This window comes from Eptesicus fuscus, chromosome 6, assembly GCF_027574615.1.
Source record: "Eptesicus fuscus isolate TK198812 chromosome 6, DD_ASM_mEF_20220401, whole genome shotgun sequence".
NCBI classification, from domain to species: domain Eukaryota; kingdom Metazoa; phylum Chordata; class Mammalia; order Chiroptera; family Vespertilionidae; genus Eptesicus; species Eptesicus fuscus.
Window position 1 is genome coordinate 12585100 of NC_072478.1, and position 26731 is coordinate 12611830.

At 40.6% G+C, this 26731-nt stretch overlaps 1 protein-coding gene across 2 annotated transcripts in view; it reads left to right on the top strand.

Annotated features, from left to right (window-relative positions):
- The first annotated feature begins 223 nt into the window (after positions 1-223).
- Positions 224-26731, top strand: part of ENTPD4 (ectonucleoside triphosphate diphosphohydrolase 4) — a 34092-nt gene continuing 7584 nt past the window's right edge. Inside the window, exons 1-10 of one of the 2 annotated variants that reach the window (XM_054717209.1) lie at positions 224-404; positions 4150-4275; positions 6179-6276; positions 8262-8459; positions 8964-9169; positions 13116-13266; positions 13729-13832; positions 23495-23554; positions 23829-23983; positions 25610-25776. In XM_054717209.1, coding sequence (XP_054573184.1) covers positions 6269-6276; positions 8262-8459; positions 8964-9169; positions 13116-13266; positions 13729-13832; positions 23495-23554; positions 23829-23983; positions 25610-25776 — 1049 coding nt within the window. In that variant the 5' untranslated portion in view covers positions 224-404; positions 4150-4275; positions 6179-6268. The remainder of the gene's footprint in view (positions 405-4149; positions 4276-6178; positions 6277-8261; positions 8460-8963; positions 9170-13115; positions 13267-13728; positions 13833-23494; positions 23555-23828; positions 23984-25609; positions 25777-26731) is intronic. The other variant, XM_054717210.1, reaches the window with a different exon arrangement.

Below are 26731 nucleotides of genomic sequence, written 5' to 3' on the forward strand. Positions count from 1 at the left end.
TTTCAAAGTGTTATTTGCCATCATCCTTAGAAGCACCAAGGAAAGATAACCCGCAGTGTCATAAGCACCACGTATCTCTCTGACAACCAGACTATACGACTGGTGGTAACAGAGCCGGCCACTTCCGGGACACCACTCTCTCACGCTGTCTGACGCAAGACAGCTCTGCACGTGACGCCAGTCCGCCCGGCGCAGGCCCCGCCCCTCGGCGCGCGCGCTCCCGGCGCGGCGTGACGCACCGCGGGCGAGGCCGGCGGGCGGTGTGGCTCCCGGGAAGGAGCGGAGCCTCCGGGCAGCCGGTTGCGCGTGCCCGCTGCCGCCTCTCGGTGGTGGCCGTGATGCGCTCCGCTCACGGCTCCCCGCCCCTGGGACTCCCGGCCGCCGAGTCGGGCGCTGCAGAACGGGTGAGCGGCCTTTGCGGCGCGGACGTTGGGAGGGCGGCCGGCCCGGGCGGAGACAGTTGGACCGCGCGGTTCGGCGGGGCGACGAGGGCCCTGGACCCCGGGCGACCCCTCTGCCCGCGAGCCTCCCGGCTCCTGCGGTCGGTCTTCCCTGGGTCCAAGCCGCCCCCGCCGCCCGGCCACATCCGGGCGCCCGGGCCGTCAGTGCCCGTGACCCCGGGCGGCAGGTGCTCTCCCCCGGCGCCTGGGAGGAGAAGCCTGGCCGTGGAGCTGCCGCGCCGGCTGCGGGGACCGCGCTGGGTTTTCCTCTTCCACGTCGTGGGGGCGGATCCGGGCACCCAGGGCAGGGACCTGGCCCGGGGGAAGGGATCCTGCACCGGAGACCCAGGGGTTCTCGCCTGGCGCCTTATCATTACATTGACAGTCACGTTCAGCCTCGTTTTTGCTTTTATTCCACTTCATGCTTTAGATCTCCCCTTGAAAAAAGATGGAACGGATTGAGCAACGAAGTCTTGATGAGAGCAATGTTTCTCAGACTGAAGTAATGCGTGGACACCTTTTAAAGGAACAGTTAGTTCTCTTATTCTCTAGAATACGGTGTCCCTGGACCCAGTTAGACGAACACTGGTGCAGAGCATTCTTAAAGAACATTTGTCACTATCAGGAAAGAAAAGAGATGCTTTACAGTTCAGCAGCTTCCGTGCTAAAAGATAAACTAGGGGTTATTAAAGAATTCCAAATTGGTGACTCTAATCCCTAGTTTAATTTCACTTTGCCGTTTGTGTGTGTGTGTGTGTGTGTGTGTGTGTGTGTGTGTGTTTTTATTAATATATATTTTATTGATTTTTCACAGAGAGGAAGAGAGAGGGATAGAGAGTTAGAAATATCATCAGCTGCCTCCTGCACACCCCCTACTGGGGATGTGCCCGCAACCAAGGTACATGCCCTTGACCGGAATCGAACCTGGGACCCCTGTGTCCGCAGGCCGACGCTCTATTCACTGAGCCAAACCGGTTTCGGCTCACTTTGCCGTTTTGACTGTGCCCTTCCTTGTGTAATGATAACACCTAATTCTCCAGCCTTGACGAGACTTAAAAGAATCATATTCTTTGTGTTATATTCGATGTCATCTTGTCTTTGTATCAAGTTTGTTCATTGCTTGACACATTAGCAGAGTTATAAAACGAAATACTAACTTGCATAAGTAGTTTATGTCTGTGTTTACCTTAACATTAATTTATCACTTGTATTTGTTGCTTACTGAATGTATGGTTTACCTTTTTCTAGCCCTAATGGGAATGCATGATCTCAGTCCTTGTATACAGTCTAGAAAGAAGAAACAAAAAAACAAAGTTCATCTGAGGAGTTACATTATTTATTTATATTATATGTGTGTTTCCTATGTATTTATTCAGCATGCTTTTTAAAAAATGAACCAAGTTTCAGAGTGTGGGAAAACAATAGAAAGTATAACAGTTTAAATCTTTGCGAAGAAAAATATTGACCTGTGCCTTGAAGGAAGTACAATGTTGAGAGCAGGACATCGTAGGAGGAAGTGATGTTAAAGGGCCAGGGCAGGCATGAGAACAGCTTGCGTGGGAGAGAAGAGACCCACCTCACTAGGGCAGAAAGAGGTTATCTGTGGCGGAGGCCAGAAAAGGTTGGTGAAATAAGATGGGATCAGTTGATGAAAAGTTGCTGTCGACCCTGGGGGCTCCAGAAAGTTCTAGAGCTGGTTATGGTTTGAAGGTGGTGTTTTACAGAGAGTTATTTCTGAAGGGTGGTGTTCACAGCGAAGGTGGAAGGTGAGTGACCTGCCTAGAGACCTGTGGTGTGTTCTGTGGTCATTTTTGATGTGTGGATTTTTTGAGGCAGAGTTGATAGCACACAGAGAAGTGGGAATCAAAGCTAAGAACCAGGTGATACCCCTGGTCAATGGTGATGCCTCTCTTAGACTTGGAGGACTTGGAAGGTGGTATTAATTTGTGTCAAAAGATTGTGACCAGAGGCTGAGACTAAATGGGTTTATGATAACAGCCATCGGTGAGCTCAGGATGTGGAACTGAAACTTGAGGAAAGTCGGACTTGCAGATGTGGGAAACGACAGAGGTGATTCAGAAAAAGTGTGACCAGAAAAAGATCTCTTAAAATGGGGACAACATTTTAAATTTAAAAATCAATGCTAAAGAAAATGTAGATGCTAATGCAACTCCATGTATTCCTCTTAAAACAAACAATGGATCAAGTTGTTTTGATGTCTTTTCCCCACAACTGAGTGCGCTGAGTATCCTTCACTTCACCTTCCTTTCACTCTCACAAAAATTCTTTCTTGTAACCTCTAATAGTCACATCATTCCTTTTTAGGCCCCCTTCCTGTCATTTGCCTTTTCTTACTCAGATGTCTAGCTTTTTCCAGAATCTCATTTGTCTATGATTTTGTTTGCATGTGATTTGAGAGTTTGCTAATATCTGTTTTATTGCATCTTTCACCACAGGAACCATTTCACTTTGCAATTAATATATATGGTTTTCACTGTTGTTTTTGTTGTGGTTTTTTTGTTGTGTTTTTTTTTTTTTTTCAGTGAGAGAGATGGGTTTCTCTGATGATAGGTCTAACATAATTTAGGCCTTTTGAAAATGTGGCATTTTTATGTAATACTAGAGGCCTGGTGCACAAATTCATGTACCAGTGGGGTCCCTCCGCCTGGCCTGCGGGATCGGGCCAAAACAGGCTCTCTGACATCCCTCGAGGGGTCCCAGATTGTGAGAGGGAGCTGGCCAGGCCAAGGGACCCCACCAGTGCACGATCAATCGGGGCCGGGGAGGGACATGGTAGGTTGGCCAGCCGGGGAGTGATCACGGGAGGGCTCCAGGGCTTGTCAGGCCCATCTCACTCAGTCCCAATCAGCCAGACCCCAGCAGCAAGTTAACCTACCAGTCAGAGCATCTGCCCCCTGGTGGTCAGTGCACGTCATAGCAAACGGTTGAGCACCCTTAGCATATCATTAGCATATTATGTTTTGATTGGTTGAATGGCCCAACAGTCGACCGGACACTTAGCATATTAGGTTTTTATTACATAGGATTAGTAAAATTTTGCCTCCCTAAACTTTGGTGCCAAGATTCTTAGCTGCAAAAAACAATAGAAGTTTACATGTTAAGATCAACTTACCATATTGTTGATTGCTGGGTAATATTCAGCCATACTTTTGTCCTAAATAAAAGTAATTACTTCAGCAACTTATAAGCTGTCCTGTTTTCTCTCTGTCTTTAAGCACAAGTTTTGTAACATAGAAAAATACCTATTTATCCTTTTTTTTAAAATCCTCACATCTCAAAAATAAGTCCTAAGACAAACACTAGATTAAGTAACATTTACTAAATTTGCTATGGTCATCCTAACAGTGCACCTTCTCCTTTGAAATGTATTCTCTATCCTCCCCCATCCAAAGTTGGCCTCTAACTGAGGAAGAGGTTCCTGTTTACCTGCCTTCCTTGTGCTCTTCTCTGAACTCTGTTAGTCTGAATAATTTAACTTTGTCTTTTGTTGTACTCTTGATTATTTCCTGGGTATTAGTATTATCTCTGTAACCAGTCTGCAAACTCCTTGAAACTGGAGTCAGGTTTGTTATTCCTCAGTACCCTTTAGAGTACTCATCATTGAATCATTCAAGGCCTTCCTTCCCCCAAGGACCTTGACTTTAGGCTGTTAACTAAAGCGTTCTTTTTTCTTTCTTTCTTTCTTTAGTTCAACTATCACACACAAAAAAATGTTTAGATCAGAGTTCCTGTGTCATGAAGAATTTTTAAGCTAGGCTTTCTTGATCTACCCAGAAGAGGATTTGATGCTGGAAACGGAAGATATCAGTCAAAGGTAGCTTGTTTAAATAGTTCTGTTGTTTCTTCTAATGATAAAATTAATATGTGCCCTTTTAAAAATATAAGCAAGCCTATGGAAAAAAATAACGATGATCCATTTCTCACTACTCAGAAATAACTAACCACTGTTAACATTTTGGTTTCTCTCCTTCCATTTTGCCCTCTCTTATGCATGGTGTGTTGTTTTTATTCACTGAATATATCATGGACATCTTTTCCATGTCAATAAATATGGATCTGCACGATCACCTTTAATAGCCACATTGCATTCTGTTTCATAAATGGACCATGTTTAACTTAACCCACCCCCTGTAATACACATTAGTTTAGAAACAATGTTTTGCTATTATGCACGATACTATGATGGGTGCATAGTTTTACCCTGTTGTTTTCTAAGTATGAATTTCTGGATGGGTGAGAGGTTGTGCAGAGGGTGAGCATATTAAAAATGGCCACATCTGTTAACCAGCATGCCCTCAGAAGGTTAGTGCCTATTTAGTTCTCCCCAGCAGCATCCATAACCTTTCTCCCTCCGCTTTGTTAGTAAAGAATCCTTAGACTTTAATTTCTGCCAATCTGATAGTGGTAAAGTTTTGTTTTCTATTTATATTTATCTAAATACTAATGAAGTTATTTTTATCAACCATTTGTATTTCTTAGTTCATTAATTTCCAATTATCCTTGCTCACTTGTCCCCGTATTTCTCTTATGTATTTATGTTATGAACTTTTTATATGTAAGGGATATTTACCTTTTGTCATGTATGGTGTAAGTAATTTTCCCCAGACTTATGTATTTGGGAAGGGATTTTTATTTTTAAACATACAGAAGTCTTAAACTCATGTGTAGATGTATTTTCTTTCATTTAGGTTTGAGACACTGATATTGTAGAAAAGCCTTACCCATTCCAAGATTATGTAATCTTACATTTTAATGGATGTTTAAAATATTGAGATCTTTGAGTCACTGGAATTCTAATAAAGGTATATTGTAGTAATTTCACTATAGTCAAATGCTAAAAGGTAGCTACTTTACAAAAACATTAAAATTCATTTAAACACCTAGGTAATTGACGTATTTTTCCTTTTTGTATAAAATTTTAAGTCACAAATATTGTTTGTCCTAAGTTTTGGGTCTATGGTACAATGTGGGCACCATATTAAAACCTGAACTAATTGAAGTGATTTTTAACTTTGTCAGGTAGGCCTTACTAACACTGTGTGTGTGTGTGTGTGTGTGTGTGTGTGTGTGTGTGTGTGTGTTTTCCTCTCTCCTGCATTAGAAATTTAATGACTGGATCCATGTCTGATTTATCTTTGCATCTCCCATTCCCAGCCATCCGTGACTAAACAATGGTTGTTTGTCACTTGTGTGATGGGTACTGGTCACTGGAGAAACAGAATAAGTGGCTGTCCCTGCCGAGGGGCTTGCCCTGTGATGAGAAAGTCAGCCAGCCACAAGTATAATACTGCAGCCCACTACTGTGATGAGCAAATCCTCTGGGGATATGAGGATTGGGGGAGTCCTCACAGAGGAATCATGCTTGACTTGTGTTACTAAGATTACATAGGAAATCCAACAAGTGGGCCCCAAAAAGTCATTCTACAAATGCAGAGGAATGCAGGACATTTCAGTGACTTGCAGCTTGTGTTTAAGATGGCTGGAGCATAGGGTACATATCTGTCTGTCTGTCAGGGGATAAGACTAGAAAGATAGACAGGGGCTAGATTAGTGCTAATGCAGAAGCTACATGCTCAGAATAAACCCTTCTTAACAGCTTCAGTGCACAGATCATGTACCAGATTATGTGTGGTGGGATTTAAGCATACAGTTGATAAAGAACATAGATGTTTCTTGGATTGTGCTTTCTTTGTGATTTTTCTTACTTCCTGAAACAGGAGGGTTCTGATTCTGGGAGGACACGTTGTTGCTGTAATAGTGGTTGAAGACTGACTCCCAGAACATTGCCTGACCTCTGACCTGTCAGCATGGGGAGGTGAGTGATGGTGCCTAATCACTGCAGTGGAAGCCCGAGATTTTGGTGCCACAGAAACAGATTTTGAGGGGGAGGAGGATATAAATCCTAAGTGAGAAGTGTTCAAAGTTGTGCTACGCTTCTGTTTTATACCGTTGTTCTTTCAGGGCCCATGGGCTCCTGTCACAGAAAGAAAGTGATAATGCCAGGGGACTCTGCAGGAGTTAATGTAGTTTATCGTAAAGGGCATGTTGTGCTGGAATCTGCAAGGGGTTGTATTAAGCACAGGATAACTGTCCATAAGCCTCGGAGAGGATGATAAACTCCATGTACTGGCCCAAGAACCCACATGCAGACTAGAAACTACAAATGGAAATTTCCATTGGGTTAGTAGGATACCTCACTCTTCTGTGAGTCCATGAAGCCCTCTTTAAAGGGGAGAGTGTAGAAATTAACTGGAAAACAGTAAAATTTATCCTAAAATTAGCAAGTTTTTTTTTTTTTAAGCCTAATGAAGCCTCTCATTCCTGACATAAACTGAGAAGTGTTTATTTGCAAAAATGTTTCAGGAATATTTCCAAATCACAGGACATGCATAGCTCCTTTATTGACTCTGTTATGGGGATGTTGTTGTTTTTTTTTTTAAATATAATTTTATTGATTTCAGAGAGGAAGGGAGAGGGAGAGAGAGATAGAAACATCAATGATGAGAGAGAATAATTGATAGGCTGTCTCCTGCATGCCCCCTACTGGGGATCAAGCCCACAGCCCCGGCATGTGCCCTTGGCCGGAATCGAACCTGGGACCCTTCAGTCCACAGGCTGACGCTCTATCCACTGAGCCAAACCGGCTAGGGCGGGATGTTGTTAAAGATACTGTTTTCCCACTTAATCTCTAGGGAGAGATTTGCCTTGGAATTCAGTGTTAGAAAAATCTTACTCCTTTTAAGACATTTATATGTTTCTAATCTAATGGGCAACATTATTGGCCACGAGGATGCTCAGCCAACATTTAAGACCTACATGCATTCCTATGTACTAAATTGTCTTTTGGTTTCATCATCCTTAAACCTGATTGTGTTTTAGATTTATTTGTTATTGAACTTATTCTTGTAAGCTGTCCCTAATTTTTTGGAACAAAGCAGGGTACAGATAATAATCTGTATAATTCTCTCAAGAAAGGGGGGAAAACACAGAAGTGTCCTAACCATTAATATTAGTTCTCATTCATATAATTTTATAATACAGTCATGTGCTGCTTAGTGACAAGGATACTATCTGAGAAATGCATCGTTAGGCAGTTTCATCATAGTGCAATCACAGAGTGCACTTACACAAGCCTGTATGGTATGGCCTACTATATACCTATCCTGTTGCTCCTGGACTACAAGCTTGTATGTCACTGTACAAAACAACACAAGATTAAATCAAGCACAAGATAAGATGATGCATTCAAGAGATGCAGTAAGCAGGAGATATATGACATAGGCTGCTGTCTGCATAACATGAGACTGTTTTACAGCAACCTTTTTTTTATAAGTAGAAGTACTCTCTGAAGTAATGATAAAACATATAGTATGTAAATACATAAACCAGTAACAGTCATTTCTTATCATTATCAAGTATTATGTACTGTGCACAAATGTATGTGCTTCACTTTTATACGATTGGCAGCACAGTAGGTTTGTTTACACCAGCATCACCACAACGTGAGTAATGTGTTATTGCACTATGATGTCATTAGGTGATGGGACTCTTTCAGCTTCATTATCATCTTATGGGACCCCTGTCATATATGCAGTCCTTCATTGACTCGAACATCTTTATGCAGCACATGACTAATGAGTTATATAGCAAAGTAGTAATATGGAAAGTGCTGGTATACAGATGCCTGTCGGCAGGGAAGTAGGGGCAGCTCAAACTGAATGTCTTGTTTTGGATCAGTTTAGGTGAAGCGGGTCCTCTTTGGAGCAGAGTGCTTTAAAATCTGTTTTTTTGGAATTTCAGACTTGGCATCTCCTGTCTTTTTCCTGCTTCCTGGCATTTTAGCATCTCTCCAGTGGGATGTCCTCGAATTTTGAATACCAATTTACGCCAAATTGTTGTTATTAGTATTCTGGCTGCTGCTGTTTCACTTTTATACTTTTCTGTTGTCATAATCCGAAATAAATATGGGCGACTATCCAGAGACAAAAAGTTTCAAAGGTAAGAGAAAACAAACCATTTATTTTCTAGATGGGATGCCACACCTTCATTTCATGGTTTCAAGACTTTGGGATTAGGTGGCATTTAAGGAGCCTGTCGCTGTAGGAAACAGATGCTGCATGAATACAGCATGGCATGAAAAATTAAACTGTCTGAAACTGTTTAATCATTAACCACCAAATCCTCCTCATAAGAGGATTTAACATAAGCTCCTCCTATGATGTCTTTTAAGCTGATTTTTCAGTTAATATTGATAGTTAATATTGATAGTAATTTTGCTTTTCAGAACTTGTTTGAACTTCTTTAAAGGAATAATGAGTGTATCTGATTTAGATTATCTTTATCACTGTCACTTGTTTTCCTTTGACTGATCATTTGGCAGTTGTAAAAATGTTATATTGGTGTCATTGCACTTAGGAATCACCGACTTGGTGTTTGTTTATTGCACTTACTCCTTTAGGTTTAGAATGAAATTCTCTGTCTCTGTTTGTTGTTCTAAACTAGGTACTTGGCACGAGTCACTGACATTGAAGCTACAGACACCAATAACCCCAATGTGAACTATGGTATCGTGGTGGACTGTGGTAGCAGTGGGTCTCGAATATTTGTCTATTGCTGGCCCAGGCATAATGGCAATCCTCATGACCTGTTGGATATCAGACAAATGAGGGATAAAAACCGAAAGCCAGTGGTTATGAAAATAAAACCAGGTATGTAAGTGACAAATATCTGACTGATACACAGTTTCTGTCCTTTCATTCTCTGTGATGTTTCACTTTTTTTTTTTTTTCTCTCATAGCAGGACCCAATTGTTCTCCTTGTTTTACTTTTTTCACTTCCTTTATTTTTTTCTATCCTTGCATAAGGCAACTAACACCTTAATAAAATAAACAAACACCATGTCTTTCTTTTGTCTTCTGCAGCATTTACCTTATTCATGGTGTCTACTCAAATGTTTGCTAATTGACATTAATTATGGAAGGACTAGAGGTCTGGTACATGAAATTCATGCACGGAGGGGGTGTCCCTCAGCCTGGCCTGCACCCTCTCCAATCCTGGACCCCTCAGGGGATGTCCGACTGCCTCTCGAAATCTGGGACCTCTGCCCCTCTGCCTGATTGCCCCTAACCCCTCTGCCTGTCTGCCTGATCACCCCTAACTGCTCCCCAGCTGGCCTGATCGCCTCTGCCTCGCCCCGCACCTGGGACCCAGGATTCCCTCCTCTGGCTGGTCGCAGGCACCCGAGACACGGACTTCCCTCCCTCTGGCTGGCCACAGGCACCCAGGACCCAGGCCAGCTTCACTGGGCCAGCCACAGCTGCAGGGGACTGTGGGCGGGTGGCTTTTCCTGGGCCGCAGCCGCAGGCACCCAGTACCGCGGGGCGGGCAGCTTGTCCCTCTCCCAGGCTGCAGGCATAGGCGCAGCCACTGGTGCCCGGGACCACGGGGTGGGCGGCTTGTCCCTCTCCTGGGCCACAGGTGCAGGCGCAGCTGCTGGCACCCGGGACCACAGGATGGGCGGCTTGTCCCTCTCCCGGGCCACAGCCTGACTGGTCCCCATTCCTCTATCGTGAGCTCATTTGTGCCTGGCTGGTCCCCATTCCTCTCTCCCCAGTGTTGAGTGGCTGAGCAGTTCTGGTGTGAGGGCATGAGGGCGTGACAACCATTTGCATATTAGCTCTTTATTAATTGGATTTTATTTTTCCTATTGGGTAGCCATTGGTCTCGCTCATTAATGACAAGGCAATTTCAGATAACTCATAAAAATCTGTACTTGAAATAATACATTAGTATATGTTTGTCATTTTAAAAATTGCTGCCCCAATGTATTTCTAATTATCTAGATTATTTAATAAGGATGACCATAAAACTTAGAAGAGCTGGATTTCATTATGTCCAGTTTTTGTTTTTGTTTTTATAAATCTTCACCCGAGGATATTTTTTCCATTATTTTGTGTGTGTTTTTTTAAGAGAAGGGAGTCGGGGGGTGGGGGGGGTGGGGGAGAAACACTGAGAGACACATTGATTGGTTGCCTCCTGCACACACCCCAACTGAGGCCAGGAATCAAACCTGTAACCCAGGTACATGTCCTTGACCAGGAATCAAACTCAAGAGAGACCCTTCAGTTCATGGGCCAACACTCTAACCACTGAGGAATACTGGCTAGGAATATGTCCAGTTTTTAAAGATATGCAATTTCTAAGTCTGTGAGTTATAGAAAAATTGAGATATGCCTTCCCCATTAGATAATTTACATAAGTAATTCTCAACCTTTTTTTTTTTTTGTATCTATATAATTTGCACAGGCAGCGCACTTCTTCAATAACATTAGGAATGGAAGGTGTCAGGACCTTGACATAGGCATTTTATGTCTTGATAGTTGATAATCACTGATTTAATACAGTGAACCAAAGATATTAGAGATTCAGTACTTTAATTTCATCTTGTCAAATATGTTAGATGGTAAAATATTAAATCCAAACAACCCAAGGAATTTATTTTTTAAACTATATTGAATGTTGATAAAAATAATTATCATAATCATCTCCTATTTCAAAAACAAGTGAAAAGGAGCTTCATTTTTGTTTTTAACTTTTTATTTATTGATTTAAGAGAGACAGACAGACATTGGCATATTGTTTCACTTATTTATGCATTCATTGGTTGCTGCTTATATGTATCCTGACCAGGGATTGAACCTGCAACCTTGGTGTACTGGGATGAGGCTCTAACCAGCTGAGCTACCTGGTCAGGGAGGGACCTTCAGTTGTAACATAATAGAATTCCTGTCCTCATAAAATGGTTCCTAATTACATAGACTGTAGACCCCTTGAGTCCTACTCATTCTCCATTGAATAATTCAGGCCCCACTTCCTTCTGTAGGCAACCGTCAAACAAGTTATTGTCCCTTGATGTTTGGGCATCTGGGCACCAGCATAGTGCTCAGAAAATTCAAAATCTCTACTTCATTTTTCAGGATAAAGAAAGGGAACTTAATCTGAGTCTCTTGTTGCAAGCATTATTTTGAATCAGAGTACATTTTTGTTAACAAAGATCATTTTTTCTCTAAATCTTAGTGGATGACTTTTAATTTTTACTTTTCTATTTTTCCACTCCTGAAATTTTTATATATTCCTAATCTAGAAACATTTTTAGAGTTAAAGTAATATTGATCAAATGAAAAATTCACCAGGATTTTAAAAACAAACTATATAGCACTTGTTATAGCTTGAAGTGGACAATCAAGAACCTTTTTATAGCTCTTCTCTACCTGGAAGCATGGTCTCTCGTGTATAGCATTACAGCAACAGTTATCTATCTGGGTCCACAAATTCCTAGTCTGTGAAATAAGGAATTTTTGGACTTCTGAAATTCCCCTCATCTTTAGTATTGTAGGCTCAGTGACAGGAATATTCACTACTTATGTATTCATTCAGCAAATATTTGCTGAGCACCTACTATTTTCTAGACACTGTGTTAGTGCTAAGAATATAAATTTGAACAAGACACAGTTTGTGCCCTTGAGAAACTTCCAGTTGAAATGAGACAAGCAAGTTAATAGGTAATTTTGATAAGGTAATGAATGCTTCGACTAGAGGTAAAGGTAAGCTTAGAATGTAGAGAGCTCATCTTCAGGGATCTGCTGGTGAAGACTTCCATAGAGGAAGTAGCTCTGGATGAGGAGGAGTTAGCCAGATGAAAAGAAGTTGGAAGTGGGTAGGGAAGCAAAGAGAAGGCTATTCCTGGTGGGGGTACATCAGCCATAAAACCAGAGTATGATGTAGAAATTTTATTAAGTATAGTTGAAGACAAATGGAAGGAATGTTGGAAGAGACAGGATGGGTGAGTATGCAGGGCACGTTATGCCATTCTAGAGTTGAGCTTTATCTGGAGGGCATTGAGGAGCCCAAAAAGGATTTTAAGCCAGAAAGAGACCCCTTTTGCATAGGGAATGATTGTGGAATTTCAAGACTGGACAGTAGGATGTGTAGGCTGGCAGAGGGTGGGGGTATTCAGAAAAGATGAAGAGAAGTGAAAAAATGTAAGAGGAACCAAGGAAAGGCAATGGATGAAACCCAGAATACATGTTGGGATGAGGGAGAGGGATTTTACTTAGGATATCAGGGAGAGGGATTTTATGTAGGATATCAGCTTGGGCTACTGGATGGCTAGTGATAGTGGTCACTGAGGTGGGTAACAGGCAGTAAGAGCAGGTTTATTGTTGAGTTCAGATTTGAGTTGTGAGAGGGTTGTGAGCCTTGTTCACTGGGCAGTAACCACACACTGACCTGCACATTGGAGAAGAGATCTGATAAGAAATCTGATGGTGATGCTAACCATGAGAGTGAGGAAAGTGGGAGCTCGTTTCCCAAGGACAGCGATGAGCTCCTGTGGAATCAACTCCAAGTGTTTGACACACACAGATGCTCAGTGAGGTCTGTGATTTTTGATGAGTAAGAATAAGAGAACATGGGACTGAACGTTTAGTACCATCATTTGAGGAAGAGAAACGGAAAGGTGTTGCCAGAGAGATAGGAAAAAAATAAGGAAAGTATGGTGTATAGCTTGAATTTCTCTCAAATTAGCCACATTAAAGAAGTATAACTTATTAGCTAAAATATCTGCTTATTAACAGAGGTGTCCTTTTTCTGTAGGCATTTCAGAATTTGCTACCTCTCCAGAGAAAGTCAGTGATTACATTTCTCCGCTCCTGAACTTCGCTGCAGAGCATGTGCCTCGGGCAAAACACAAAGAAACCCCTCTCTACATTCTTTGCACAGCTGGAATGAGGGTCCTTCCTGAAAGGTGAGGGCAGTCCAGGCCTGTGGTGGTGGTGGTGGTTTATTTTCCTCCTCATTTCCCTCCTCTTCCTTTCCCTCTTCCTTTTCCTCCTCGGAAGACATTCAAAATTCTTTTTTCAAATCTGGAATAGTGCCAGAACTATTTCCTAGCTAGAACTCACCAAATACCTTTTAATACATTTGTTTATGACTGTAAATAGTAAACTATAAAGTTGTCATTTAAAAAATTGATTTTCTATGTTATTAGTTTAAGGATTTGTAGTTTTATATCTAAGAATCACATAATATTACACAACTCTTAAAAATTCATTCCTAAAATAAACAATCTTTTCAATGAATTGTTTTGGTTTTAAACTTTATATAGGATATACCAGAGCCATAGTGGGGGGGGGAGGGGTGTTCCTTTTTTAAAAACAAAAATTCAGTATACCTGTTTTGATGTGTACAATTTTGGATTGTCTTACAGCCAGCAGAAAGCCATCCTGGAAGACCTTCTGACTGATATCCCCGTGCATTTTGACTTTCTGTTTTCTGACTCGCATGCAGAAGTAATTTCAGGGAAACAGGAAGGTTGGTACATTGGTCTTCACTTTGGAATTTAGGAAACTTGCTTTAAATTCTCCATTTCCCAGTGTGTATACTTTTATTAAATTACTCCTAATATCTTAAAATTTGGAAAACCATGGTTTTGAAATGTTATAATTTTTAAATGTTTAAATTAGTTTCTTACATGGCTGGCCTTTATTATCCAAACATTAAGCCATTGCAAAAATAACTTAGTTTATCTTCACCACATGTAGGAAATGAATTTTAAACTCCTTTTGATAGAAAAGTTTTGTGCTCCTTTCCTAAGATGTACAGCTTTCTGGAATTATGATAATTACTGAGCTATTGGAGCCTTCTATTGATTTTCTCTCTAGGAAGGGGAAATTACTCTTGACTTTGATACACTGAAAAAATATTAGTTCTGTTTTCAAAGAAATTATTTCTTTGAGAATTAAATGACAAGTCAGTGACATTATTTGAGTAATAGCTTGTTAGAAATGGAAATAAAAAAACATTTATTTCAAAGTCATCTATCATTTTAGCATCTCTATGAAAGACACTGTAGAGAATACAGAATTGGGTGAAATACAGACATTGGCATTATTATGTTTACAAGCAAGAGAGGGACACAGTTAACTGCTATATGAGTTACAGTTTTAGATACCTTAAGGAAGGTAAGGAAAAAACATCATGGGAATTTGAAAGAGGGAGACCTTTTATTTCTAGCTAAGGGCATCATGGAGAAAATGGCATTTGAACTAATGAGGTAGTTATAATAAGCATGCCAGAGCATGGCATAGGTAGGGCTCTGAGAGAGGGTACATTCCAGGCAGAAGAAATTGTTTGAGTCAACACAGGTTGAAAAAGCTGAACTATAGACGGAGGAACAAAAATATTTTAGTTTGACTGCATTATGGCCCTTTTGAAGGTGTTAACAATAGAAACAGTTGGACAGGTCTTGGTGCGTGCTGCAGCTGGAGGAACCTGTTGTTGTCTCTGAGAAGTCATCACAATGACTGGGGGAAGGGAAAAGGAAAAGGCAAAGAGATCACCCATGGATATCTGGGACACCTCTCACTCAAGGATACCCCTCTCTGTTCTGTGGACACACCTAAAGCACCAAGTGCTAAGCACACACTTCCCCTAACTCAGTGGCCACTCTTCTCCCTCAACCCCCCTCCATCAGCTTTTTTTTATGAGCATGCTGCCAACCTACGGAGCTCTGGTAAGAGAAACCGAAAACTTGTGCTATAGTGCCACCTTCTGGAAAATAAAAGCAAGTACCCTACTTAGGAACTTGTTGAATTGTTAGAATCAAAATAAACCAAGCTTTACCTAGATAAGAAAGGTATTCACTATTTGAAATGCTCAGCAGAGACACTTTCATCAAACACCATAATCACGGTAATATAATATCACAAAAAGAAAATGACAATTTTTCTAGTAACGGAACACAAAGACATGGACTATTATGATCTAATTGATAAAGAATTCAAAAAAGCTGTTATGAAGAAATTCAGCAAGCTACAGGAATACTCAGAAAGGCAATGAAATGAACTCAGGAATAAATTTAATGAACAGGAATACTTTACCAAAGAGACTGAAATTCTAAAAAAAAAATTCTGGAGCTGAAGAACTCAATAAATGAGATGAAGCATTGGGGAAAAAAGCGTATCAGATGGAAGAGAGAATAAATGAGCTCAAGGATAGGAATATAAAGATGTTTCAGGTGGAAGAGGAGAGAGAACTAAGATTTTTTTAAAAGTGAAGAGATCCTATAAGAACTATAGATTTCATTAGAAGAGCCATCATAAGATTAATGGGTATGCCAGAGGAAAGGGAGAAAGGAGCAGAGTATATTTAAATAAATAATAACTGAGAACTTCCCAAACCTGGAGAATGAACTAAATGTACAAATCTATTAGAACACCTATTATCTCAACACAAAAAGACCTTCTCCAAGATGCATTATATTGAAACTGTCAGAAATCAATGATAAAGAATTATAAAGACATCCAGGGGGGAAAAAGACAATAACCTACAAAGGAACTCCCCATTGAGCTATCAGCAGATTTCCCAGCAGAAACTAGAGGCCAGGAAAGAGTGAATGACATATTCAAAGTGCTGAGAGATAAAAATTGCCAGTCAAGATTATTCTATCTGGCAAAGTTATCCTTCAGATATGAAAGAGAAACTAAGGCTTTCCCAGACAGACAAAAGCTGACAGAATTCACCAGCCACTAGATCTGCCTTAGGAAAAATGTTGAAAGCTGAAATGAAAAGACAAAAGTACACAAAACTCTGATTAAGGTGATAGGCAATATTAGAAACTAACTTTTTAGAATAGTATGTCAAACAATTACAGCGTAACGGTTAAAGGAAAGCATTAAAAATAACTACTACAACTTAGTAACAAAATCACAGCATAAAAAGATAATTGGTGGCTTGAAAAATATAAAAGAGAAAGGGTAAAAAGATGGAACCCTTATAGGCAAATGAAGATAAATTTGTTGTCAGCCAAAAAGGACTATTTTATTTATGAGCTGTTTTATGTAAACTTTATGGTAACCACAAAGCAAAAATCTAGAGCAGAGACATAAAAGAACAAACAAATGGGAGAATGAGCAAATCACCATGAAAACTACTGACTTACAAAGGTGAACAGAAACAGAAGGATAAAGAAACAACAGGAAGACAAAATAACAGAAGGCAAAAGATAAAGTGGCAATAGTAAATCCTTGCAAATCAGTAATCATCTTAAATGAAAATAGTTTGAACTCACCAACCAAAATGCACAGAGTGACTAGATGTATTAAAAAATAAAGAAGACCCAACTATATGCTGCCTGTAGAGCTGAAACGTTTGACTTGTTTCAGCTCTAAAGACACACCTAGGCTCAAAGTGAAAGGAAGACAGTGTTCCTAGCAAATAGAAACTTTAAAAAGGCAGGTGTAGCCATATTTACATTGGGCAAAATAGACTTCAAGACAAAAGGTAAGAAGAGACAAAGACGGTTGTTATATAATGATAAAGGGGTCAATACATCAAGAAGCTTTAACATAAATATACAGGGTGTCCCCCCCAAAAAAATGTATGCACACTTCAACAGCCAACAGCTCAGTTTTGAAAATGAAATGTATTTTAATAAACACTGCCTTTATAATTATTCAGAATGTGTGTATACAGTTTTTGGGACATCCTATGTATGCTCCCAGCGCCTGAGCACCAAAATATATTAAGCAAATGTTAGCAGATCTTAAGGAAGAAACAGGTAATAATACAATAATAGTAGGGGACTTCAATACCATACTATCAGCAATGCATAGATTGTTCTGACAGAAAATCAACAAGAAAATGTTGGAATTGAACCAGTTTACCTAACAGACATCTACAGAACAATCCAGGCAACAGCTGACTACATATTCTTCTCAAGTGCACATGGAACATTCTCTAGAATAGATTATCTGAATTTTAAGAAGATTGAAGCCATACCAACTATCTTTTCTGACCACAGTGGCATAAAGTTAAAAGTCAACAAGAGGAAAGTGAGAAAAATCTACAAATATGTGGAAAAAAACAACATTCCAAACAACAATGGGTCAAAGAAATCAAAAAGGAAATAACTATCTTGAAACAAATGAAAATGGGAGTATAACATATCAGATACCCTGGAATATAGCAAAAGCAGTTCTGAAGGGAAAGTTTATAGCAATAACAAAGTTTATATTAAGAAATTAGACCTCAAGTAAACAACCTAACTTTACACTTCAAGGAACTAGACAATCAAGCCCAAAGTTAGTAGAATGAAGGAAATAATAAAGATCAGAGCAGAAATAAATGAAATAGACACCAGAGAAACAATAAAAAAGATAATAAAACTGGTACTACAGAAATGCAGAGAGTCAAAAGAAACTTATGAACAATTATACGCCAACAAATGATATACCTAGAAGAAATGGATATACTTCTGGAAACACAACCGACCAAAACTGAATCAGTATGAAATAAACAATATGAACAACCAATAACGAGTTAATAGATTGAATCAGTAATCAACTCCCAACACAGAAAACCTCAGGGTCAAATGGCTGAGAATTCTACCAAACATTTAAGGAATTAACACCAACCCTTATCAAACTCTTCCCAAAATATCAAGGACGAGGGAACACTCCAAATCTCACTCTACGAAGCATTACCTTAATAAAACCAGATAAGGATACAAGAAAAGAAAACTGTAGACCAATATCCTGATGAATATAGATGCAAAAATTCTCAACAAAATATTAGCAAACCAATAGCACATTATGCCCCTGAACCAAGTGGGATTTATTCCCGAGACAACAAGGATTCAACATATGCAAATCAATAAATGCTTAATACTTTAATAAAATGGAAGATGAAAATAGCATGATCATCTCAATAGACACAGAAAAAGCATTTGATAAATTACAACATTTATCTATGAAAAACCCTTAATAGATTGGATATACCTCAACATAATAAAGGCCATATATGACAAACCCACAGCTGGCATTATAGTCAATGTGGAAAAATTAAAAGTATTTCTCTAAGATCAAGAACAAGGTAAGGATGCCCGCTCTTATCACTCTTATACAATACTAGGGCTCAGCCCTCGCAGCCACAGCTTCATCCGGAAGGTCGTCCGGCTGTCTGGTCTAATTAGCATATTAGCATATTTTATTATTATGGATAGTACTGGAAGCCTAGCCAGAGCAATTAGGTAAGACAAAGAAATAAAGGCATCCAAATTATAAAGGAAAGGGTATAATTGTTACTATTTGCTGATGATATATATAGAAAATCCCAGAGAGTCATTCAAAAAATGGACTATTCATTGAATCAACATTTTCTGTAAAGTGGCAAGATATACAATCAGTACACAGAAATCAGTTGTATTCCTTTACACTAATAATGTAGCATCTGAAAAAGAAATAATAGCATCAAAAGCAAAAATACTCAGGGATAAATTTAACCAAGGAAGTGAAAGATCTGTACAATGAAAACTATAAGACTTTGCTGAAAGAAATAAAAAAAGACAAACAATGGAAAGACAGAATGTGTTTGTTCATGGATCAGCATACTTTATATTTTTTAAATGTCCATACTACCCTAAGCCATCTACAGATTCAACATAGTCCCCATCAAAATACCAAAGGCATTATTCTTCACAGAAATAGAGCAGTTCTTAAATTTGTATGGAACTACAAAAGACCCTGAATAGCGAAAGCAATGCCGAGAATAAAAGAACACAGCTGAAGGTATTACATTTCTCTGTTTTAAACTGTACTACAAAGCCATAGTAACAAAAACAGAATGGTACAGTCACAATAGACACATCAACCAGGGAAACAGAGAGCCCAGATGTAAACCCCTGCTTTATACAGTCAGCTAATAAGGGAAATAAGAACACCCAGTGCAGGGAGGATAGTCTCTCTAACAAGTGGTGCTGGGAAAACTGGAGAAACACATGCAGAAAAGTGAAGTCGGACCCCTGTCTCATAGCACTCACAAAATTTAATTCAAAATGGATCAAAGACTTAAATGTAAGACGTAATACCATAACATGTCTAGAGGAAAACTTAGGGAAGAAGCTCATCAATATTCATCATGGCAATGATTTTTTGGACATGACACTAATAGCACAAACATAAGAAGCAAAAATCAACAAATGACACTACATCAAACTCAAAAGTTTCTTCACAGCAAAAGAAACAATTAGAATGAAAAGGAACCCACAGAATAGAAAAAAAAATTGCAAGCAGTATATCCGATAAAGGTTAATATCCAGAATATATAATGAACTCATGCAACTTAACAACAACAAAAACAAAACAAAACACAATACAGTTGAAAAATGGTCAGAAGAATGAAACACATTTTCAAAGATGACATCAAAATAGCCAATAGGAGCATGAAAAGATGCTCAATATCATTAGTCATCAGGGAAATGCAAATTACAACCACAATGAAAATGGTGATGGAAAAAATAAAATAAAAATTTAAAAACCCCACAATGAGATATCACCTTACACCTATTGTAGAATGGCTGTCATCAAGAAGATGAGACAATAAGTGCTGGTGAGGATGTGTTGAAAAGGAAACCCTTATACATTGTTAGTGGGAATAAAATTGGTCTAATCACTATGGAAAACAATATGGAGGTTTCTCAAAAAATTAACAATAGGTCTACCGTACAATCCAGCAATTCCACTTCTAGATTTTTATTCCCAAAAGAAATGAAAAAGGACTTTGACAAGATATATGCACTCATGTTTATCACAGCATTGTTCAAGATAGCCAAGATATGTAAAAAACCCAAATGCCCATCAGCAATCAATGGATAAAAAATATTCTGCCATGAGAAGGATATCCTATCATTTGCAACAACATGGATGAACCTTGAGCACATTATGTCAAGCTAGAAAAGTCAGACATGGGAAGACAAGTGATATATAATCCTATCTAATAAAAGAGTAATAGGCAAATTGACCATCACTCCAACACACAAGATGGCTGCCCCATGTGGTCAAAGATGGCTGCCCCCATGTGGACACAAGATGGCCCTCACAAGATGGCCTGCAAGGGAGGGCAGTTGTGGGCAATCAGGCCAGCAGGGGAGGGCAGTTGGGAGGGACCAGGCCTGCAAGGGAGGGCAGTTGGGGGTGATCAAGCCTGCAGGGGAGGGCAGTTAGGGGTGACCAGGCCTGCAGGGGAGGTCAGTTAGGGGCAATCAGGCTGGCAGGGGAGTGGTTAGGGGGTGATCAGGCTGGCAGGCAGAAGCGGTTAGGGCAGTGGTCGGCAAACTGCAGCTCGTGAGCCACATGCGGCTCTTTGGCCCCTTGAGTTTTTAGCATAGGCCAGCTTAGGAGTACCCTAATTAAGTTAATAACAATGTACCTACCTATATAGTTTAAGTTTAAAAAATTTGGCTCTCAAAAGAAATTTTAATCGTTGTACTGTTGATATTTGGCTCTGTTGACTAATGAGTTTGCCGACCACTGGGTTAGGGGCAATCAGGAAGGCAGGCAGGCAAGCAGTTGGGAGCCAGCAGTCTTGGATTGTGAGAGGGATCCCAAATTGGAGAGGGTGCAGTCTGGGCTGAGGGTTACACACACCCCCCATGCATGAATTTCATGCACTGGGCCTCTAGTATTACTTATTTTTGAAATCTGAAAAAGTCAAACCTGTAAAAGAGTAAAATGGTTGTTACCAGAGGATGGGGGTTGAGGGCAAGATTGTTGGTGTTTAGTAAATGAGTCATAGAGATCTAATGCACAGTACAGTTGATCCTTGAATATTGAGAGTGTGAATTGCGCAAGTCAACTTAATACCAGGTTTAAATTCAACTGCATAATGAAGATAGTAAAATTATACTATGACTAGAGGCCTGGTGCATGAAATTTGTGCACAGAGGGGGGGGTGTCCCTCAGCCCAGCCTGCACCCTCTCCAATCTGGGACCCCTCAAGGGATGTCCAACTGCCTGTTTAGGGCCTAAACAGGCAGTCGGACATCCCTCTCACAATCCAGGACTGCTGGCTCCCAACTGCTCGCCTGCCTACCTTCCTGATTGCCCCTAACCGCTTCTGCCTGCCAACCTGATCACCCCCTAACCACTCCCCTGCCAGCCTGATTGATGCCTAACTGCTCCCCTGCCAGCCTGTTTGCCCCTAACTTCCGTCCCCTGCAGGCCTGGTCACCCCTAACTGCCCTCTCCTGCAAGCCTGGTCACCCCTAACTGCCCTCCCCTTCAGGCCTGGTCCCCCCAACTGCTCTCCACTGCAGGCCTGGGTCCCCCCCAACTGCCCTTCCCTGCAGGCCCAGTCACCCCCCAACTTCCCTCCTCTGCCTGGCCTGGTCACCCCTAACTGCCCTCCCCTGCAGGCTTGATTGCCCCCAACTGCCCTCCCTTGCAGGCCTGGTCCCTCCCAACTGCCCTCTCCTGCTGGCCATCTTGTGGTGGCCATCTTGTGTCCACATGGGGGCAGGATCTTTGACCACATGGGGGCAGCCATCTTGTGTGTTGGAGTGATGGTCAATCTGCATATTACTCTTTTATTAGATAGGATAGAGGCCTGGTGCATGGGTGGGGGCCATCTGTTTTGCCCTGAAAGGTGTTCCGGATCAGGGTGGGGGTTCCCTTGGGGTGTGGGGCGGCCTGGGCGAGAAGCCTGTGGTGGTTTGCAGGCCAGCCACGCCCCCCGGCAACCCAAGTGGAGGCCCTGGTATCTGGGGTTTATTTATCTTCTATAATTGAAACTTTGTAGCCTGGAGTGGAGTCAAGCCTCCTGCTTGCTCTGTGGCGGCAGCCATTTCTGTTGGGATTTATGTATCTTCTATAATTGAAACTTTGTAGCCTGGAGTGGAGGCCAAGGCAGGCCAGGGCTGCAGAAGCTTTGCTTCCTCCATCGCCAGGGGCAACCCTAGCCTCCTGCTCTTTCCAGCTCCGTGGCTGCCACCATTTCTGTTTGGATTTATTTATCTTCTATAATTGAAACTTTGTAGCCTTGAGTGGAGGCCTAGGCCGGCAAGGGCAGGCGGAAAGCTTGGCTTCCTCCATTGCCAGGGAAACCCAAGCCTCCCTCCTGCTCTCTGTGGCCGCAGCCATCTTGGTTGGTTTTATTTGCATATTCGCTCCTGATTGGCTGGTGGGTGTGGCTGGTAGGTGAGGCTTATGGGTGTAGCAGAGGTACGGTCAATTTGCATATTACTCTTTTATTATATAGGATTATGTAATACTAGTGACCCAGTGCACAGTTTCGTGCACATTGAAAGGAAATTAATTAGAAGGTGGCCAACCTCCCACAGTCCCTTCCTGGCCAGCCGCATCTGGGGCAGCTGGTTCTGGGGTGCGTCACCCGAGAACCGAGAACCGCAGCTGCCAAGTCACTGCAGCTGGGCAGCTCCTGCGTTGAGCGTCTGCCCCCTGTTGTTTGGGCAGTTGGATGGTCGCTTATCCTTTTATATATATAGATAATTTCACTATTAGGGCAATGATATTACAGTATATAAATGTATCAAAGTAACACACTGTACACCATACTTACAGAATGTTACATGTCCAATTTATTAAATTAAAAATATTGGACAGATATTGAGTTGTCCGGCTGTGAAATGTGGACTTTGTTCTGTAGATCAGTTCAGTAGCAGAGAATAGAATGGGTTGGAGAGGAAGATTAGGGGTAGAAGATTGGATCTCTGTAACAGCTTAAGTCAAGATGGTAATGAAAATGGGTAAAGATTGGATGTAGGAAATGGTGTAAAAAGATAATCAGGTGTTGCAAATGAGTGAAAGTAAGAGATAAAGGAAACGGAAGAGTCAAAGTTAACTTGTTCTAAAACTTTGCAATTGATAGGTTTAACTTCATAAAAAATAAAAACTTCAGTATTTGAAAGCAACCTGTAAATTTCTAAGGAAACGTAGCCTCTAGGGAGTTATATTTTCAACCTATGTAAATGATATGAAACTATAAATTTTAAACTAGGGTTTTCTTGTAAAGCCACTAGGAAAAGATAAAATACATAGTAGAAATGTGTTATTTCAGATTATGTTTTCACAGGTTGTCAGGGAGTAAAATAAATGAGGTGTTTGCACAGACAGCATTGATCAGAGTTATACAAAGTATTTTGAAACTATTCTTATCTTTACCCTGTGCATTGTCTACAGGTGTGTATGCTTGGATCGGCATTAATTTTGTCCTCGGACGATTTGAGCATATTGAAGATGGTAAGTATCATGTTTCCAACTAATGCGTATAAATGGAAATTATGGCTTTTTCTATGTAGTTGTAAAGGATAAAAAGGAGCTAAGTTTTGTGACACAGCTAAGTGTAGGGTGGAATGAGGGGAGTTGCTCTTTCGCACAGCTTGATTTTCGTTGGGAAGAGGAGGCTGGGTTTGCCTAGAAATGTTTGAAACGTACCGTGAAAACAAGGTGCCTCTTGCGAAGATCCCAGTCTCTGGATCTGTTCTGTTCCAATGGGTGTTTCTCACGCTTCCAGATGATGAGGCATTTGTGGAGGTTAACATTCCTGGAAGTGAGAGCAGGGAAGCCATTCTCCGGAAAAGAACTGCCGGTATTCTCGACATGGGAGGCGTGTCAACTCAGATAGCATACGAAGTCCCCAAAACTGTAAGCTTTGCCTCCTCACAGCAGGTTATTATCTGTACAAATTTCCTTCTTTTTGATTTGGTTTCATTTAACATGTCTCCATCCATTTTTGTTTTGTTTTCTGAGTCTGAACACGCCTTTACTGTGCTTGCTGAGGTACCTCTGCTCAACCCAGGAGAAAGGAGACAGGAGGAAGCCAAGGCAAACCTCCCCTAAGCCGTTTGTGTTTGGTCATTGAAGTCAGCTGGTTTGTTTTCTGAACTTACATGGAGTTTTTCTTTGATAATACATGCCAATCACATGCTTGAATTTTGTTTATATTTTCTCTTCAGTTCTTTTTCTCATCAGGGATTGAAAAACTTAAACTGGCATCAGATATCTTAATATAATTAGGGAAAATACTTTTTTTTAACGGTTCAGATAGCTTTTGACTTTTCCAGGAAGGACTGAGGTTTGTATTCACTGCTGCTACATTTCTGAACTTCGGTTTACTGTCTGTTCTCCATCCCTTCAGTGCTCTCTGTTGCTGCAGTTTCCCAAGAGGCTGGTGGCCTTGGGTGGAGAGCAGCAGAAGGGTTTCCAGATAGATTCCTGAGTTGCTACATGTCTTTATCACCCGGTTTCCATTCTGCTGTAAATTAATACCAAAACCCGGTCCCCTCCACTTTCACCCAGCGTGTTGTCATAGTTAAAAAGACTGGTGCTGAACAAGAAGCCTAGGCTGCATCGTCCTCCTGTCCTCACTAGTTGTGTGACCTTATGCAAGTAACTTAACTTCTCTGAGCTGGTTTCCATCTATGAATGTGAATGCAAGTGCCTCTAACATAGTTATCATCAGGTTTAAATGACATAGTGCATATATCTAACACATTGCTGGACACCTAGTGTTCGCCCAATAAATGATATATTTATTAAACTCCTTAGAAGAGTGCTTTGTAAATTCAAGTATTACAATCAGTGTTTCCTACTTCCTATCTAGACATGCTTCTAGAAACTTACACTTGGTAAAAAGTCATGTCATTCTCTACAGAATAGAGTAAAAAAAAAAATAGATAAAGCAAGCTTGAAAAATACAGATCAATAATAAAAATGTCCTATGGATGAATCATCTGAAGAAATTATCATTTTGGTTTTACTTCTTTTTTCTCTATTTATTGTTTTTGTAAATATGGTTATAATCTTATTGTTTATGCAGTTTTGTGCCCTTTATTTAATAGCACATAAGTGTCTTCCTCCATGAACTTGATTAGTATAAGTTATAAACCCTCCTAGGAGTCGTACATTTACATGATGTCCAGCTTTTTCTGTCCCAGAATTGCAAAGGACATTTGTGTAGAGAGACTTGTGAATGTTTAGGATTACTTCCAAAGCATAGACTTGTCAATGTTTAGGATTACTTCTAAAGCAATAGATTTACTAGGTTAGCAGAAATGAACTATGTTACTAACTTCCTTTTTCAAAAAGTTGTAATAATACCACAAATGGGCAATGCATCTGAAATCTCTTAAGTCAGAATTGTCATATTGAATTAGGAGGGACGCTTAAAAGGAAATACAGAAGCAGAAATTTTTGCTTCATTTAGATGAGAATTTTTTAGATCCTTCTTTTTAAAGAAGGTGATTGTTTTTGTATTGCTTAAAATATTAACATTTGTTATCTTTACGTCGTCAGGAAGAAGTAGCTAAGAACTTGCTGGCTGAATTTAACCTTGGATGTGATGTTCACCAGACTGAGCATGTGTACCGAGTCTATGTGGCCACATTTCTTGGGTTTGGTGGCAATGCAGCTCGACAGAGATATGAAGACAAGATATTTGCCAACACGTTTCAAAAGAACAGGTAAAGCACCTTTCATTGCTCAGCAGGCATGTTCAAATCCAGGTCTCTCCTCCTAGAAAACATACGAGGCAAAGCAGGGAGACCTCGATCAGCAGAAGCCTGTCAGCACTGTTAGCTTTTTATTCCTCTGCCAGCTGAGTGGGAGAGGAAGTGAAAGGATACCAGGGTCCTGCCTTCAGCCTGACATCCCACCAGGCTCCAGAGGAGGCTGTGGCTGTCCCTCAGACCCACTCCGCTGATGGAGGAGAATTTCACTCTTAGCATATTAGTAGTTCTGAGCCCTGGGTAATGCATTCCAGATTGCAGAGCCCTTGGGAAACTCAGCACCAGCCCCACGGCAGATGCATGGAGCCTGCAGGAAGTGTGATAAAGTTGTCACTGGTGATAAAATTGAATTGTGTGATGTTCTGGACAACCAGCCTGTGCACTTATTTAGTGGATAAGACCATAGTGAAGGAAGTTATGCAAGAGAGAGAAATGACCTAGGAGTCAAAGTTAGTGGTTTTAAACACATCAGTGAAACTTTTTAAAACGAGTTCCTGAAGAATTCTGATATATAAAATATGAAAAACAAATAAAAGCAACACTCTTACCAGTTTAAATTTATTTTAAAAGTTTAACTTTATAACAATATTTATTTGAAAGTAGTCCATAAAAACAGAAAAGCCATTTGGATGGATAAAAATATCTGAAATGGGAGGTCAAGTAAAATATCCTATTAATTACTATTTTGTTTTCTTCATTTTGATGAAACAGTTTTGAGGGGGGAATTCTTATTCATAGAGATAAATGATAGTATATTTCCGTGATCACTTTAATCTTAAACCTGTGGAGGCCTGAACTTTAAGGAAGACCAAGAAGTCAGATCCATTTGATACCATATTTTTCAGAAATTCACATTTGTGACTAGAAAAGGACAAGAAAACTTGTTCTTTGCTCCAGACGTTAATTGAAT